Below are 14,357 nucleotides of genomic sequence, written 5' to 3' on the forward strand. Positions count from 1 at the left end.
TCACGATCTACTGTCAGTGATATCATACCTAATATATAATCTAAGGACTTTATAATAAATAGGTGCTTCCATTTCTCTTCTCTGGTCTTTAGTGTTGTTGTCATATGGTTTACTTCTGTGTATATTATAAACCTCATCCTGTGTTGTTAATATTGCTCTTTAAACAGTTGATTATCTTTTTAAAAGATTTAAATAATAAGAAAAAGATCTTATATACTTATCCAGAGTTACCATTTTTGGTGCTCCTCATTCCTTTGTTTAGATCCTTATTTCCATCTGGTATCATTTAACTTGTGCCTGAAGGATTTCTTTTAACCTTTCTTATAGTGCAGGTCTACTAATGATGAAGTCTTTCAGATTTTGTATATCTGGAAACAATCCTTTAAGGTAATTTGATGTGGCATTTGTAGATCTTACTCAGTTCGGTTTTTTTCCTGTTAGGGATCACTGTCCTTTGTTGTTGTGTCCAAATGTTGTAAAAACCATTGTTTCATGTATTTTGTCTGTTTTTGTTGTTTTGGGCAGGAGGGTAAATTTGGCCTGTGATCTCTCATCTTGGAGGCTGAAGTTCTGCCCAGGAATTAGAGAAAACAAGTAAAGTTGTAGCTGTACAAGCAAGCAGTTAATTAGCAAGTAAAATGCCTTTTGAAGTTTCTGGGGGGGGGGCATATTAAATCTGACATGGTGTTGATCATCTCTGGGGACTTTCCTTTACGTCGCTGTCCAAGCCCTCATTGTTTGGTGGTTTTGAGCCCGTTGGCTTGGCTGTGAGAGGGGTCCAGAGCCTGCCTGGCAGAGCAGCAGTAGATGTGAAATGACTTCTAGAAGGAATAGCCAGGTAGAGTCCCAGGTTGGAGTTGAAGAAAAGGTTTAGGGAAAGTTTCAGAGCACCTGCCTCCCAACTTGCTGAATTGAGGTGCTCTTTAATTCCCATCTCTGGAAGGCTATGCTGCTTACGTAACAGCCAAGTATAATAGGGAGCCCGATCCCACAAATTAGGTCCTCTGATTGGAGGGCCATATTGTGATTCTGAGGCTCTTTTCTATACTGTGTAAAATTCAAACAGAATTGTTTTCATCGGGCAACTCTGAGTAGACAACATGCCATTATCTGTTTGCCTACATAGGATGAGAGAGTAAAGAAAAGAAAGTGGCGGTGGGGTGTGTCTTTGTTTGCTTCGACAGCCATAATAACAAAATGCCATAGGCTGGGCGGCTTCAACAACAGAAATTTATTTTGTCACAATTCTGAGGCTGGCAAGTCCAAGATCAAGGTTCCAACAGGGTCCAGTTTCTGGTGAGGGCTTCTTTCCTGGCTTGCAGCCACCTTCTGGTGTGTCCTCACATGGCCTTTCTTCAGTGGGCATGTTGGAAAGAGAGATCTAGCTCTCCCTTTTTCTTTTCTTATGAGGCCACCAATCCTCCTGGATTAGGACTGCACCCATATGACCTCATTTGACCTTAATTACCTCCTGAAAGCCCTATCTCCAAATACTGTCACATCGGCAGTTAGGCTTCAACATAGGAATTTGGAGGAGGACACAAATATTCAGTCACTTACAGAGTATATGAGATTCCACAGCTGCGTAGGTATCTGTCTAACAGGTGTGACTCGGGTCTTTTGTCAGCCCCTCATTTCCGGTGGCCATTCCCTCCAGGGGCCCAAGCCCTGGTTAATAGCCCCCTCTACTACATACCTCCAAACCAAAAGCTTTTAAAATTAGATTTGGATTCCAGTTTTTTGTTGAAATGAATAGAAGTGGCCTGGATGTCCCTGTTGGTTACTGTATAGATTCTATGGGAAAAGGGCCAGATCTCCTAATAGATTTCCTCTGTCTTGTCTCCAGATTCTTCTTTGCGGTCCAGTTGGTCCAAAGCTGCATGAACTTCTTGATGATAATGTCTTTGTTCCACCAGAGTCGTTGCAGGAAGCGGATGAGTTCCACCTTATTTTAGAATATCAGGCAGGTAAGAGAAATGAGTAAGTAATGGTGTGAGACTGTACAGGGGCTGTGGGGTCAGACTGGGGTGCGACTGTGCTAGGACGGATCTGGGTAAGTTGGCGGGACCCTGTCTTGCCTTACGAAGATTGCCTGACCTCTTGGTTCTGCTGAGCTGATGCTGGCCATTATCTCAAGAACAGAGAGTATTACAACGTTGAAGAAAATTCCCAGATCTACAAACAGAACTGACCTGACCCCAAGAGAAATTAGGCTCTAGGAAAACTGGCATCTTGAATAAAAATGAAAATGTGTTAAACACACATATTCCAAGTTTTTCTTTATTACTAAAGAGAAGGGCAGGTGACATCTATACAACACTGTGCTGGATTCTGCCCTAGGCTTTTCTGGCCAACTGTTCCAAGCTGTTAGGATTGATTCCAGGCCTCTGGCAAACTTCCTTTGAAGCCTTTTATTTTCCCTTGGGTGTGGAAGTGTTTGTATTTAGCAACACTTCCATTATTTCCCATTATATAACATTCCAGTGTTCATCAGTCCAAATCCAGCCCATCCGGCGTCACTCCCAGTAGACTGTGTGTCACAGAGACTACAGTTCTGATTCTTAGAGAATCCTCAATACCTAAACATATTTTAACTCTGTTTATTTAATCTGCATATTTGCTATTGTCTCTTTCCTCTGCTCAGAACTCAGACTCTTGAATTTCTGACTCAACACGTCATTAACTCAAGTTAAAGGCTCAAGCATCTAAACAGACTAATTGGTCCCTTAAAGCACTACTTTAATAGGCTTCAGTGAACTGCTTCCAAGTCGATTAAGAGAACCTCACGTACTAGAGTAATTAATGTGAGATAGGAATTAGAGTGCTTCTTGAAAATTATGTTTTTCTCCATGTGCAAAAAAGGAATTATTTGTCTCTGGTTCTCTTTTGGGTGCTTTTTGGAATCAGGAAGTTAGGAAGGGCCAGGTCTGGATGTTATGGACAGAACGTTGCACTAGGTGGTTCACATTTAATTATACACAAGTTTTGAGTTTCTCAGAAACTCAGACTGATAGTTCTTACTGCCTGAAGGTTGTGGCAAGGGTTCAGAGGTACCGGGAGCTCCTTCAGTGAAAGGCATGAAGCAGACTGTTGACAGGAAGGGTCTAGAGGAGCTAAAGATGAGCCGTGGAGGTGCTGCTGCTGCCAGTTCCAGATTCCTCTCCCTTGCACCCTGCTGGTGCTCACCTCATGACCTGGGGACCTTCCTGGTTCCTGGTTCCTGTCAGCTTCCCTGGTGACTGCAGGGTGGAGAGACTGCTCTCCTCAACCGGACTGTGCTGTTGGATTTGACCGCTTGCCTCGTGTGGAGGTGAGCAACGGCACAGCCGATCTTCAAAGGAGACTGTCTCCATCCTGGGGTTTCTAAACCCCACACTCTAGTTTTTCTTCTCTATGCCTTATTTTGTTAGTACAAAGCAGGGCCTCCCATGAAACTTTATGGGAAGTTACATTTTCACTGACCCTTGGAGGGAAGCTAGTCTGGTGGCAGAAGCCCTCGGATCACTTGTCTTCACAGAAATCCATCCCCAGCTTCTCTCATATTTAGATGAATAAATTCCCAAAGAGGATTTGTCACCGATGGTTTCCTCCTTTTCCCCTGCCGGACTTGCCCAGAGAAGCTTGTTTTCCGGCTTTGGGCCGGGGACCCACTGAGTCATACATAGGTGTTGCTGACCTAGTGGCCGAAGGGCAGGACGGTAAATTGAGAGAAGGGATCGCTCAGAGAAACGCAGTCCAAGTTCTGTGAGAATAGGGGGGCATCGAGGTTCCAGGCTTGCCCTGTCTGCGTTCCAGTCGGTTTGCTTCTCAGGCCGTTCCGTCAGTCCTGTGTCCTCTGGGAACAGCCAGGGAGCAGCTCTTCACTTCCCTCCTCATCTTTGCCTTGCAGAGGCCTATTTATTTTGCCTCTCCTCTCTTTCCCTGAGGAAATTCATTTACTTTGAATGCCGTGTGGCTCTCCTGGGTAAGTTAGGCGGTGCTTCTCAGCAGCTTCACTCCGGAAGGGGCAGCCCCAGGTCTTGCCCTTGGGAGGATTCTGATGTGGATTCCTCCCCTTGTGCGGAGTCTTGTCAGTGGGGAAGATGTTGGATTTGGAGTCATACCCATATTCTTTGTTGTCACAGGCCATCGAAGTCCTCAGTCTTTCCTCTCCTTCGCTTGTTCTTTGCTCATTCATTTGTTCACACGCTACATGCAGGGGTGGTGTGAGGCAGGACGAGCTGGTGACAGAAGGCGCGGGCCCTGCGCTCAGCTCGCAGCTCACTGCAGGGCATGGGCTCTTGAGCAGATGATTACAAAATCATGTGCCCCATCCTTAAGAGGTACCAACAATGGCCCAGGGGAGGAAGCAGCTGAATCTGCTGGGGTTGGCAGAGTTAGGGAAGGCTTCGCAGGGGAGGCCGCCCTTGCTTTGGGTTTCTGGAGATAAAACAGGGTCGGAGTGTTGCACTCAGCTGTGTGGGCCATTATTGGGTGTTTTCTTTGGACAAATGATAAGACGTGGACCAGGAATTAAAGGAATGTGTTGGTGTAACCGACATAACCATTGTGTTGGGGTTTAGTAAATAGGAAATGTCTTTTTCTGCTTTCATAGATTTTTATATAAATGACCCACATATAAAATGTTTTTCAGAGGAATGGATTCAATAAAGCTGAACTCACAGTAAAGGAAAGATGGGCTCTGCCAACCTTGACCCTCACTCCAGAGTAAGCCCTGTGTGCACACGTGCACTCCCCGTGGAGAGGCAAGCTTCTGTTCGGAGAGGCCTGTTGTAGGAAGGAGGGAGAGGTTTGCTGACAACAGTTAGCACATCAGCCTGCAGTATGAGGAAACCCTCTGCTGTGGTTTGTCTGCCTTCGGGAAAAGCTTTCTGAAGGATTGTCCAGTAACTGATAGAAACCAGGGAAAAACGAGCTTTCAGTGTATGAATTCTAATTTTGTAAATGAGATGAATACTTGGAGGGAAAGCTATAGAAACCCAGCTCCTAAATCCTTGCCCCTGAGTCTCCGGAAGTGCCTCCATGCTGGTTTGGGGGGGCAGGAGGGATCATTTAGGAATTGCCTGAAGCAGTTACAGAGCCCAGGTGGCCCTTGCACTGACTGAGTTTCAAGATTTGCTGCCAAGCCTTGGGAGAAGAAAGAGTGGTGAGGCTTCACCAGGGGAACCCGGGGAAGGCCTCTGTCTCTTGCCCTGCTTTAGGACTCCCAGCCATAGCACACGCCTCTCAGATGCTTGGCCGCTGTGGGGTCTGCGTGGGTAGTTCTGCACCCACGTGCACAGCGGTGGGCCCCACCACCTGCACATCTAAAACTCAGCTCCCCAGGAGATTCTGACGCAGGGCCTGTGGGGAGAGCCACTCCTGTGGTGGGCACAGATCCCAAACTGCTCCCCCCACCAGAAGACTCAGCCAGGGGTGCATCTCGCCTCCCTCGGCTTGGATCAGTTGAGCAGATGCTGAGTGGGCCCTCTCCACAGGGCCTGTGACAGGTACTTTGAGAATCAAGAGACGTGCAATGTTCCCTTCAAAGAGCTGGCATTCTGTTTGGGGAGATGGGGCACAGATGTGTGACAAGTTAAGTAATGGTGTAAGTTTGAATACTCGTTCAGAACCGTAGAAGAACTAGCTCAAAGCAAAATGATACTCCCCAAACCGTGAGCAGGGAAACCTCTGGGGATGCTCAAAGCAGTGAAAGTGCACCTCAGGCTGGAGCAGTCCACAGCCACTTAGGGAGGAAGTAACGCTTGAACTTGGTCTTGAGCAGTCATTGTTCCAAAGCAGCTCGCTCAGAGGAGGCTGGAGCAGCCAGACGTTGTTACCTTCTGGATCAAGTGCTAGGAAACCACCAGCGGGCAGCAGGGAGGAGGGGCTGCAGTCAGCTTGCCTCCAGGGGGCCCGGCTGCATGAGAGATGCTCGAGGCCCGGCTGTGAGGTGGGAGGTGCGTCGAGAAAGATAGCGTGTTCCACGTGCAGGGACGCGCACGCTGTGTGCCGGATGCTGGTGTTGGGAAGTCGTGCTGCTGCTCTGTAACGGGGAAGGGGCACAGGCGGCCTGTGTGTGAGAGCTCAGTGCGCAGGAGAGCGCTCCTGGGACTAACTGGCAGCCCCTTGACAAAGGCATAGAGCGCCCATGCTGTGTTTGTTGTGTTGTTGGGTTGGGGTTGGGGTCCGGTGGATTGGTTTCTTTACTGACCACCGTCCTGGATGCAGCGCCATGCTGGCCTAGGCCGTTGTGGTCGGGCTGCGCTCAGCCGGAAGCCAGCGTGCCCGGAGCCGGGGCTCCAGTGAGGCCCCCTCCCGCCCCCACAGCCAGGAGACCTAAAGCCTCTTCCTTTTCTTCCCACTGTGTTGACTGGGCTTTTCTAGGGGAGGAGTGGGGCCGGTTAAAAGCTCCCCATGCCAACCGATTCATCTTCTCCCACGACCTCTCCAACGGGGCCATGAATATGCTGGAGGTGTTCGTGTCCAGCCTGGAGGAGTTTCAGCCAGACCTGGTGGTCCTCTCTGGATTGCACATGATGGAGGGACAGAGCAAGGAGCTCCAGAGGAAGAGGCTCCTGGAGGTAATAGCACTGTCACAGAATTTCACAGATCTCGGCTGGCATTGTCCCTCAGGTTCCCGCCGCTCTTGGCCTCTGCAGCTCGTGCTGCCTGGTCCTCGGTCCCGGCCTCCCCGGGACGACGGACGGCAGCCGCCGCGGGGACGCGCCTCCCGGTGCTCCTTCGGCCGCGGGCGGCAGCTCCAGCAGGACAGGGCAGAACGTCTCTCGCCCGAGCCTCTGCGCCCTGCGCTTCGCCGCGGTGTGTGGTCTGCGGCCTCCGTGTGGTGTGTGTCGTCTCTTCACATCAGCTGTGCGGCGGTTCCCCGGGGTAGGCCCCCAGGAAGAGGCTGCTCCCTGAGCGCGCGGGCGGTTCTTGGTGCCCGGAGTGTAGGACCCCGGCGCCTCCCTGTCGGCAAGAGCGTCCCTCGTCTGGAGGCTGTGGTGACCCCCGGGGCTTAGAGCTTGCATCATGATGCAAAAAAGGCTGTGACCAGAGGCACTGCCTCTAGGCCTTGACCCTTTCTTGCCTCTTGCGTGAGTTCTGTTTCTAATGGCACCACTGCGCTCTTCTCTTGGCAGGTCGTGACCTCCATTTCTGACATCCCCACTGGTATTCCTGTTCACCTCGAGCTGGCCAGTATGACCAACAAGGAGCTCATGAGGAGCATCGTGCATCAGGTAACCACAGGGCAGCACGTGTGGCCTTCTGTGGCCCTCCCCCACCTGCCCGGAGGGGCCGGCTCTTGGGGCTCACGGGCCAGCTCACTGAGGCGTGGATGTTCTGTCACTCAGACCTGGGTCCATGAAGATCCAAATAAGGAGCCAGAGCTGTTCTGGAACAGGATCTCCTACTAGGTTAGCAATACGGCAGCATCCCTGATGGATTTGTGGGTCCTGTTTCTCCTGGAATGGAGAAGTTGGACGTGAATGGGTTTTGTGGTAGAACCCAAAGGGGAAAACAGCCCAGCTCAGCTGCTTTCAGTTGAACTTCCGGAAGCTCAGAGGAGAGGAACTTTGGGGGAGCTTCACTCCCTCACCACCAGGCACCAGGGTGTTCGACTCGTGCCTCCGGTCGGCAGCAGGGATTAGACCCGGAAGTACGGTGCTTCAGAGCACAGACTTCGGAAGCCAGGGTTGGCATGGCCGCTTTGCCGTTCTCTAGCTTTGTGAACTTAGGCAAGTTACGGAACCTTTTAATTTATTATTATTTAACCTTTTTAATGGGTGATATATTCATATGGTTCGAACCCCAATAATACCAAGACACACAGTGACGTCTCCCTCCCACCACCCATACCCACTGTTAGGAATCTTCTTGGTTTCATCCCTATTTCTCCAGAGTCACGTACAAATAGAAGCAAACATGGGGGGGCACCTGGGTGGCTCAGTTGGTTAAGCGACTGCCTACAGCTCAGGTCATGATCCTGGAGTCCCAGGATCGAGTCCCACATCAGGCTCCCTGCTCAACGGGGAGTCTGCTTCTCCCTCTGACCCTCCCCCCTCTCATGCTCTCTCTCTCTATCTCATTCTCTCTCTTAAATAAATAAATAAAATCTTTAAAAAAAAAAAAAAAGAAGAAGCAAACATGGGGATATATCCTTCATGTTTGGTCCCTTTTTACCCCAAAAGATAGCACCGTGTACGGAATGTGGACTGTTTTGCACTTTGCTTCTTCTCACTGACTGGATTTTGGAGGCCTTTTCTCCGTCATCACTGGGGAGCATGCTGTCTTTTCACAGCCAGGCGATGAAAGGGAGCATGTGGGGTCCCCAGGTTGGTTATTCACCCTGCACCGTGTCGGGCATCTTGTTTCTGTCCTTTGCTATCCCACACGGTGGTGCGGCAGAGAGCCTGGTGTAGGACTTCCATCTCCCCGTGAGCAGGTACGTATGTCTGATGAATTCGCAGAAGCACAGTGCTCGGTGAGGCAGAAAAGGCCCTTGTGGGTGTAATGTTGCCAAGGTGCCCTCCACGGAGCTGTCCCCACTCACCCCCGCTAGAACTCTTTACAGGTGCTCATTTCTTTGTGTCCTTGCCACCAGAACGTGATTAGAAACACGCATTCTTTGACCAGTCTGACAGGTGAAAAATATTTGAGAATAATTGTGGGTTGTTTTAATAGACTTTACTTTTTAGGGCAGTTTCAAGTTTGTAGCAAAAGTGAGTAGCCTGTCGTGAGTTCCCAAATACCACATGCGGGCGCCGCCCACACGCCGCGGTTTACGTCGGCTTCGCACTTGGTGTTTCTCAGTAGAGGTTTCAATTTGCATTTCTCCTTTAAGGTTATCTTTCCACTTTTTAAAAAAGCCATGTTTATTTCATTTTCTGTGTATCTATTTAACCTTTCTGAGCCTCAGTCCCCTTATCTGGGAAATGGCGGCGATTCCTCCTTCTGAGAGGGTTATGGTAAGAATTGAATGAAATAAAGCCACCCGCTCAGGGCCTGGCACAGCACATGCCGTACGTGGAAGTGCAAAGGTTACAGGCCACCGGTTTTTAAATAATAAATGCATGCACGCACACACACACGCATGCACCCACACGTACCCCTTCCACTCTCCCTCCCTCCAGGGGCTCCTCTCCCTCACACATTCACCGTGTGTGTGGTTCTCTGGCTCCGCCAGGTCAGAGATAGGTCGACACAGTGGCTCCTTTAAGACTAAAACCGGCTCAGCAGCTCCTGTTCAGTACCCTTTGCACACCGTTATTACTCACCTCGGCCTTCCCTAACCCACAGCTGCTTAAAAAGCTTAGCTCTGACAGGAGACCTTTCTCCCTGCTTCTTGGGGTTGTGTACACGGAACCACGGGACTCTGTGTGCCACAGGGCCTTCTCTCACCGGCACGGCGCCGGCTGGCGTTCGGGAACCAAGAGCCTGGTCCCACCAGTAGGCAGAGGGGCTGCTGTGCGTGCAAAGTCTCAAGCGAGGTGCCATGGACGGAAATAGGAAGTAGGTGCCCCTCTGCCCTTTGTCGGAGTGAATATAGCAGAAGACCGAGTCTACAAAGTATCACTGCCACTTTCTGGGTTTATCCCAAGTGGTGATAAAGGTGCGGCTAGAGGTGTCATGGCCAAAGCAGTCATCTGTGACCGTCCCTTCCCCGGCGCGTGCTCCGGGGCGGGGAGTCTCGTGGGAAGGAAGAGAGACGCCATACTGCCTGCCTTCCCGGGACTGTAGTCACGGGCTGTGTCCTCGGGTCTCTTAGGAGCTGGGTGTCCATCGGAAAGAGACCTCCGTTGTGTTTCTGTTAGCAGGTCTTTCCTGCGGTGACTTCCCTGGGCCTGAACGAACAGGAGCTGCTTTTCCTCAGCCAGGCGGCATCTGGACCTCACTCCTCTCTCTCTTCCTGGAATGGCGTCCCCGACGTGGGCATGGTCAGTGACATCCTCTTTTGGATCTTGAAGGAACATGGGAGGAGTAAAAGCAGAGCCTCAGACCTCACCAGGATCCATTTCCACACGCTGGTCTACCACATCCTGGCAACTGTCGACGGACACTGGGCCAACCAGCTGGCGGCCGTGGCCGCAGGAGCGCGCGTGGCCGGGACGCAGGCCTGTGCCACGGAAGCCATAGACGCCAACCGCGTGTCCCTGCGGGCGCCCCAAGAGTTCATGACTTCCCATTCGGAGGTGGGCTCGAGGATCGTAATCAACCCCAACGAGCCGGTAGCAGAGTGGCAGAGGGAGGGAATATCCTTCCACTTCACACCAGTCCTGGTGTGTAAAGATCCCATTCGAACCGTGGGCCTTGGAGATGCCATTTCCGCTGAAGGCCTCTTCTATTCAGAAGTCCGCCCTCACTCCTAGGAAGTAATTTTTCTGAAGGAGAGCTACCCAATTTAAGAATTACAGGAAAAATAGGATGGAGGCGTGTCAAAACAGCTTCTAGATCTAATTGAAAGATAGATAGCCAAAGAAACAACAGATTCAACTGTATCAGATACATTCCAGCCTGTTGACGATTACACAAAAACATTTCAGGTTTTCCTCAGAATTTAGCTATCTACTAACGAGACTGGATTTTTGTTTTTTTTTATGTTGTGTGTTACAGGGGTAAAACTTGATTCCCATGTCCCCATTTTATGCAGCGTTGTCCGGTATCTTAGGCCAGACTGCGCTGTGGAGAGCACGTCGGCTGGAGAAAGCGCTTCCGCCGGCGCCAGGGTCTCATGCTCTCTCTCTCTGCTGCGCGCTCGTGGGCAGGATCATGATTTCCATTCAGTGTTAAATGAAAATATTTAAGGAGCACCCCTTCTGAGTCTTCTGCTCTCGAACTTAAGACAGAGCCACAAGTCAGGACAAAACAATCGCCCCTGTGCTTCATAGTCACCGCCCAGGCCGGGAGCCTCGCGCAGCCTTTGCGGGAGGCCTTCCAGAAGCCTGGCTCGCCTGCCGGGTGGGCTGCGGGGGCTGCTGGGCTCCACCTTCTGCCCTGGCGCCCGGGGTTGTGGGCTGGCTGGTCAGAGCCCACCGTGCCTGGGCCCAGTCCCAGCCGCCGGCTCTGGGTACGCTTTCCACAATGGAAGACCGATCGTTGTTCACTCTGATCCTTGAAGGAATTTGCTTTTACAACTGGAATACGCTTCTGCGGGTGTAACAGATCATGTTTGTTTTACATTCACACACCACATCCAGTAAAGAGTTTTACCTCATCAGAGCCCCAGAATCATGAATAAATCTGTCCTGTTATGTATTTGTTTTTTTATAAGTCAAAGAGACTTCTGTGTGCTTTTAAATATATTAAAAAAATTTACATTTCAGGAGTCCTAAGTCTACTTGTGATTGATTTTGTTTCTCCCAGCACCACTCTGGAGCCAGATAAAGTATAAATCATTTCTGATCCTGACTAGGATGTGGGTTGTATGTTACTGTGCTCTTGAGGTGTTTATCTTGTCTTCCCCGCTGTTGGGTTAGGCAGTCCCTCGCGCTGAGCCCAGGCTATAGGTCTGTTGTCTGTTGGGTTAAGGTGACAGAAGACAGTAGTACTAAGTAGCCAAGCCACCACAAAACAGCAGTTTGAAAGAGTGCAGTGAGCCTTCTCCGTTGTTTGAAGAGTGGTGTAAACGTGGCAGCTCCACTTCAAGAGTCAGGGGTCATCAGTTCACACCTGGCTCATAGCAGCTTCTGGAACCTCAAAGCTACCTTGGGTTCTTCACTTATGACCTCCCCCTCCCTGCTATGGGTAAAAAGGAAAGGCTTGATTACTCCTTCAAAGAGAATTTAAGCCTAGAGCTTGAAATTCTAAGCCAGTAGCTTATTAAGGAAATTTCTGGCTGCTACCTCATCAGTCTCTGCCTCCAAGCTCCATTAAAAATAATTAAACACCGGGGCGCCTGGGTGGCTCAGACGTTAAGCGTCTGCCTTCAGCTCAGGTCATGGTCCCAGGGTCCTGGGATCGAGCCCCGCATCGGGCTCCCTGCTCGGTGGGAAGCCTACTCCTCCCTCTCCCACTCCCCCTGCTTGTGTTCCTGCTCTTCCTGTCTCTCTCTCTGTCAAATAAATAAAATCTTAAAAAAAAAAAAGCATTCTTTAAAAAAAAAAAACACTAAGCTTCTAGCCTATTTGTATTAGAAAGGCTTCAGTGAGAAGAGATTTCTGTTTTCCAAAGAAGAATTGGAATAACCCCTCACTTCTGTTGTAAACCCAAGACGACTTTGAGAGTACTGAGGTGTTTTCCACAGGACTTTTTCTTAGTCTGTCCCTGAGCTGTCTGCTCTGGCCTCCCCTTAGTACATACAAGTTCTCCAGTTTGCATGGGTGACGTCAATAACGTGTAATCGGCGCGTACCGTAGAGCAGTGTTTTTCAAAAGATGGGTGTTGAAGTATTTATAGTCACTAAGTCAATTTGGTGGTGAACACAGGAAGTATCAAAATGCATCATGCTCACAGGGCAGGTATTCCTTCCCGTCTTGTGAAGCTGTACGTGTGCCTGAACGAGCTCCACGGAGTTAGGAATGTGCACGGGCCCCTCCAAACGTCCCACCCTTTCGAGAAGGCAGCTAAGCTTTGGCAGGAAGCTTGGACTCCAGCACCTGGGACAGGCTTTGTGGGAGTGAGCTGCCAGGATGAATGCAGGTGGGGCCGCGGGCCTCCACCCTGAGCTCGGAGCTGTATTTTACAAAGGTTTCCACGTGCGACTTGATAAGAAGTTTGAAAATCCGCTGGACTAGAAGAGGAGGCCTGGTGAGAAATGAGCCTCCCTACAAATGCTCGTAACACTCTTACATTTGCTTGAAATGGTTTAACACCCGGGGAGAAGCGCCAGCACACCAAACACTGTTGAGACAACAATTTGGCCCCAAATCAGTCATCATCATGCAGACTGAATTTGCATTTTATTCTGGCTAGCGTGGGGGGGAGCCCTCATCAGAAGAAGTTCACATTCTATGCAGGGTGTTGAGATGGCAAGTATTGTATGACGGGGACGTACTACCCGTTCTGAGCCTCACTTTGCTCATCCATAAAATGGGGTGCATGATGGTCCCTCCCCTTAGGGTTCTTGATGATTAAAGGAGAAAGCTGTGCAAAATACTTAGCACAGTACACGGCACGTATTTAAAAGCTTAATAATTGTCAGTTACTATTACCAAACTGACCTGGCAATTTCCTGGGTCTCTAGTAGAACTATTTTAAAACCTTGAAAAGCTACCACAGTGATTTAACATTTCACTCTGGGGTGTTGTAGGTAGACATTTTCATACAGTGGAGCTCCACAGATGTCACGTGTGCCATCTGGTATGCCTACCCAGATACAGAACGTTCCCATCACTCCAGAGTGGCTGAACCATTTTACTCCCACCGATGATGTGTGACAATTCTGGTGGCTTCTCATTGGCACCAAGATCCGGAGGTGTCCATGTTTAATTGTAGCCATTTCGAAAGGTAAGTAGTGGTATTTCTGGTATTCCAGAAACCAGTAGATATCTGGTCTAATGTTGCATCTCCCTGTTGATGAAGAGTGAGCATTCTTTTTACATGTTTATTGGCCGTTCATGTATCTTTGTGAAGTGTCCAAATCTGCCTCTTTTTTTTTTTTTTTCCCCAGCTGGGTTCTTTTGTATATATTGTTATTTGGGTGGTTAGTTTTATTATCGAGTTGTAGGAGTTCTTTATATATTCCCAGTCTGTAGACAGATACTCATTTTCTTCCTGGCTTACTGGTCTGAAGCATTGAACTGCCCTGCGTGTAGTCTCATTTTCTTCCAGGAACTTTACAGTAATTTTAGGTTTTACACTTAGATCTCTAATCCATTTTGAGTGACTTTTTGTGGATGGTGTTAGGTCTGACTCCTTCTCCCACTGCAGTGCTTTCATGCCTTTATCAAAAATGACTGTATAAGCGTAGGTCTATCTATTTACGAACTGTGTTCTGTCTTACTCATCTGTCTGTCTGTCCCGATGCCAGGACCACATAATCACTATTCTGGTCAAGCCTTGAAATGAGGTGGTGAGTGTAAGTCCTCCAACTTTGTTCAAGATCACCTTGGATGTGCTAAGTCCTTTGTATCTTCCTCACATTTTAGAACCAGCTTGTCACTTTCTACCCCAAAACTTGTTGGGCTTGTGACAGTAATCTGTAGACCTGTTTGGAAAGAATTTCTACCTCAACAAGAGTTAGTTTCCCAGCACGTGATTCTGTCTTTTTCTCACAGCAAAGCTTTGTAGTTTTCAGGGTACAGGTGCTTACATGTGTGAGTTCATTACTAAGTATTCCACGTCGATAGTACTTGACGGTTTTGTAAATGGATTTTTGAATTGCATTTTCAAACTCTTCCTTGGTGGTATGTACCAGTATCATTGATTTTTGTACACTG

The 14,357-nt window shown here is 49.3% G+C and overlaps 1 protein-coding gene across 3 annotated transcripts in view; it reads left to right on the forward strand.

Annotated features, from left to right (window-relative positions):
• Window positions 1-11,305, forward strand: part of ADPGK (ADP dependent glucokinase) — a 32,624-nt gene extending 21,319 nt beyond the window's left edge. For 2 of the 3 annotated variants that reach the window (XM_036104749.2, XM_036104751.2), the window contains exons 4-7: window positions 1,847-1,967; window positions 6,367-6,563; window positions 7,122-7,220; window positions 9,795-11,305. In XM_036104749.2, coding sequence (XP_035960642.1) covers window positions 1,847-1,967; window positions 6,367-6,563; window positions 7,122-7,220; window positions 9,795-10,349 — 972 coding nt within the window. In that variant the 3' untranslated portion in view covers window positions 10,350-11,305. The remainder of the gene's footprint in view (window positions 1-1,846; window positions 1,968-6,366; window positions 6,564-7,121; window positions 7,221-9,794) is intronic. The other variant, XM_036104750.2, reaches the window with a different exon arrangement.
• Window positions 11,306-14,357: the final 3,052 nt, after the last annotated feature.

This window comes from Halichoerus grypus, chromosome 8 (assembly GCF_964656455.1).
Source record: "Halichoerus grypus chromosome 8, mHalGry1.hap1.1, whole genome shotgun sequence".
NCBI classification, from domain to species: Eukaryota; Metazoa; Chordata; class Mammalia; order Carnivora; family Phocidae; genus Halichoerus; species Halichoerus grypus.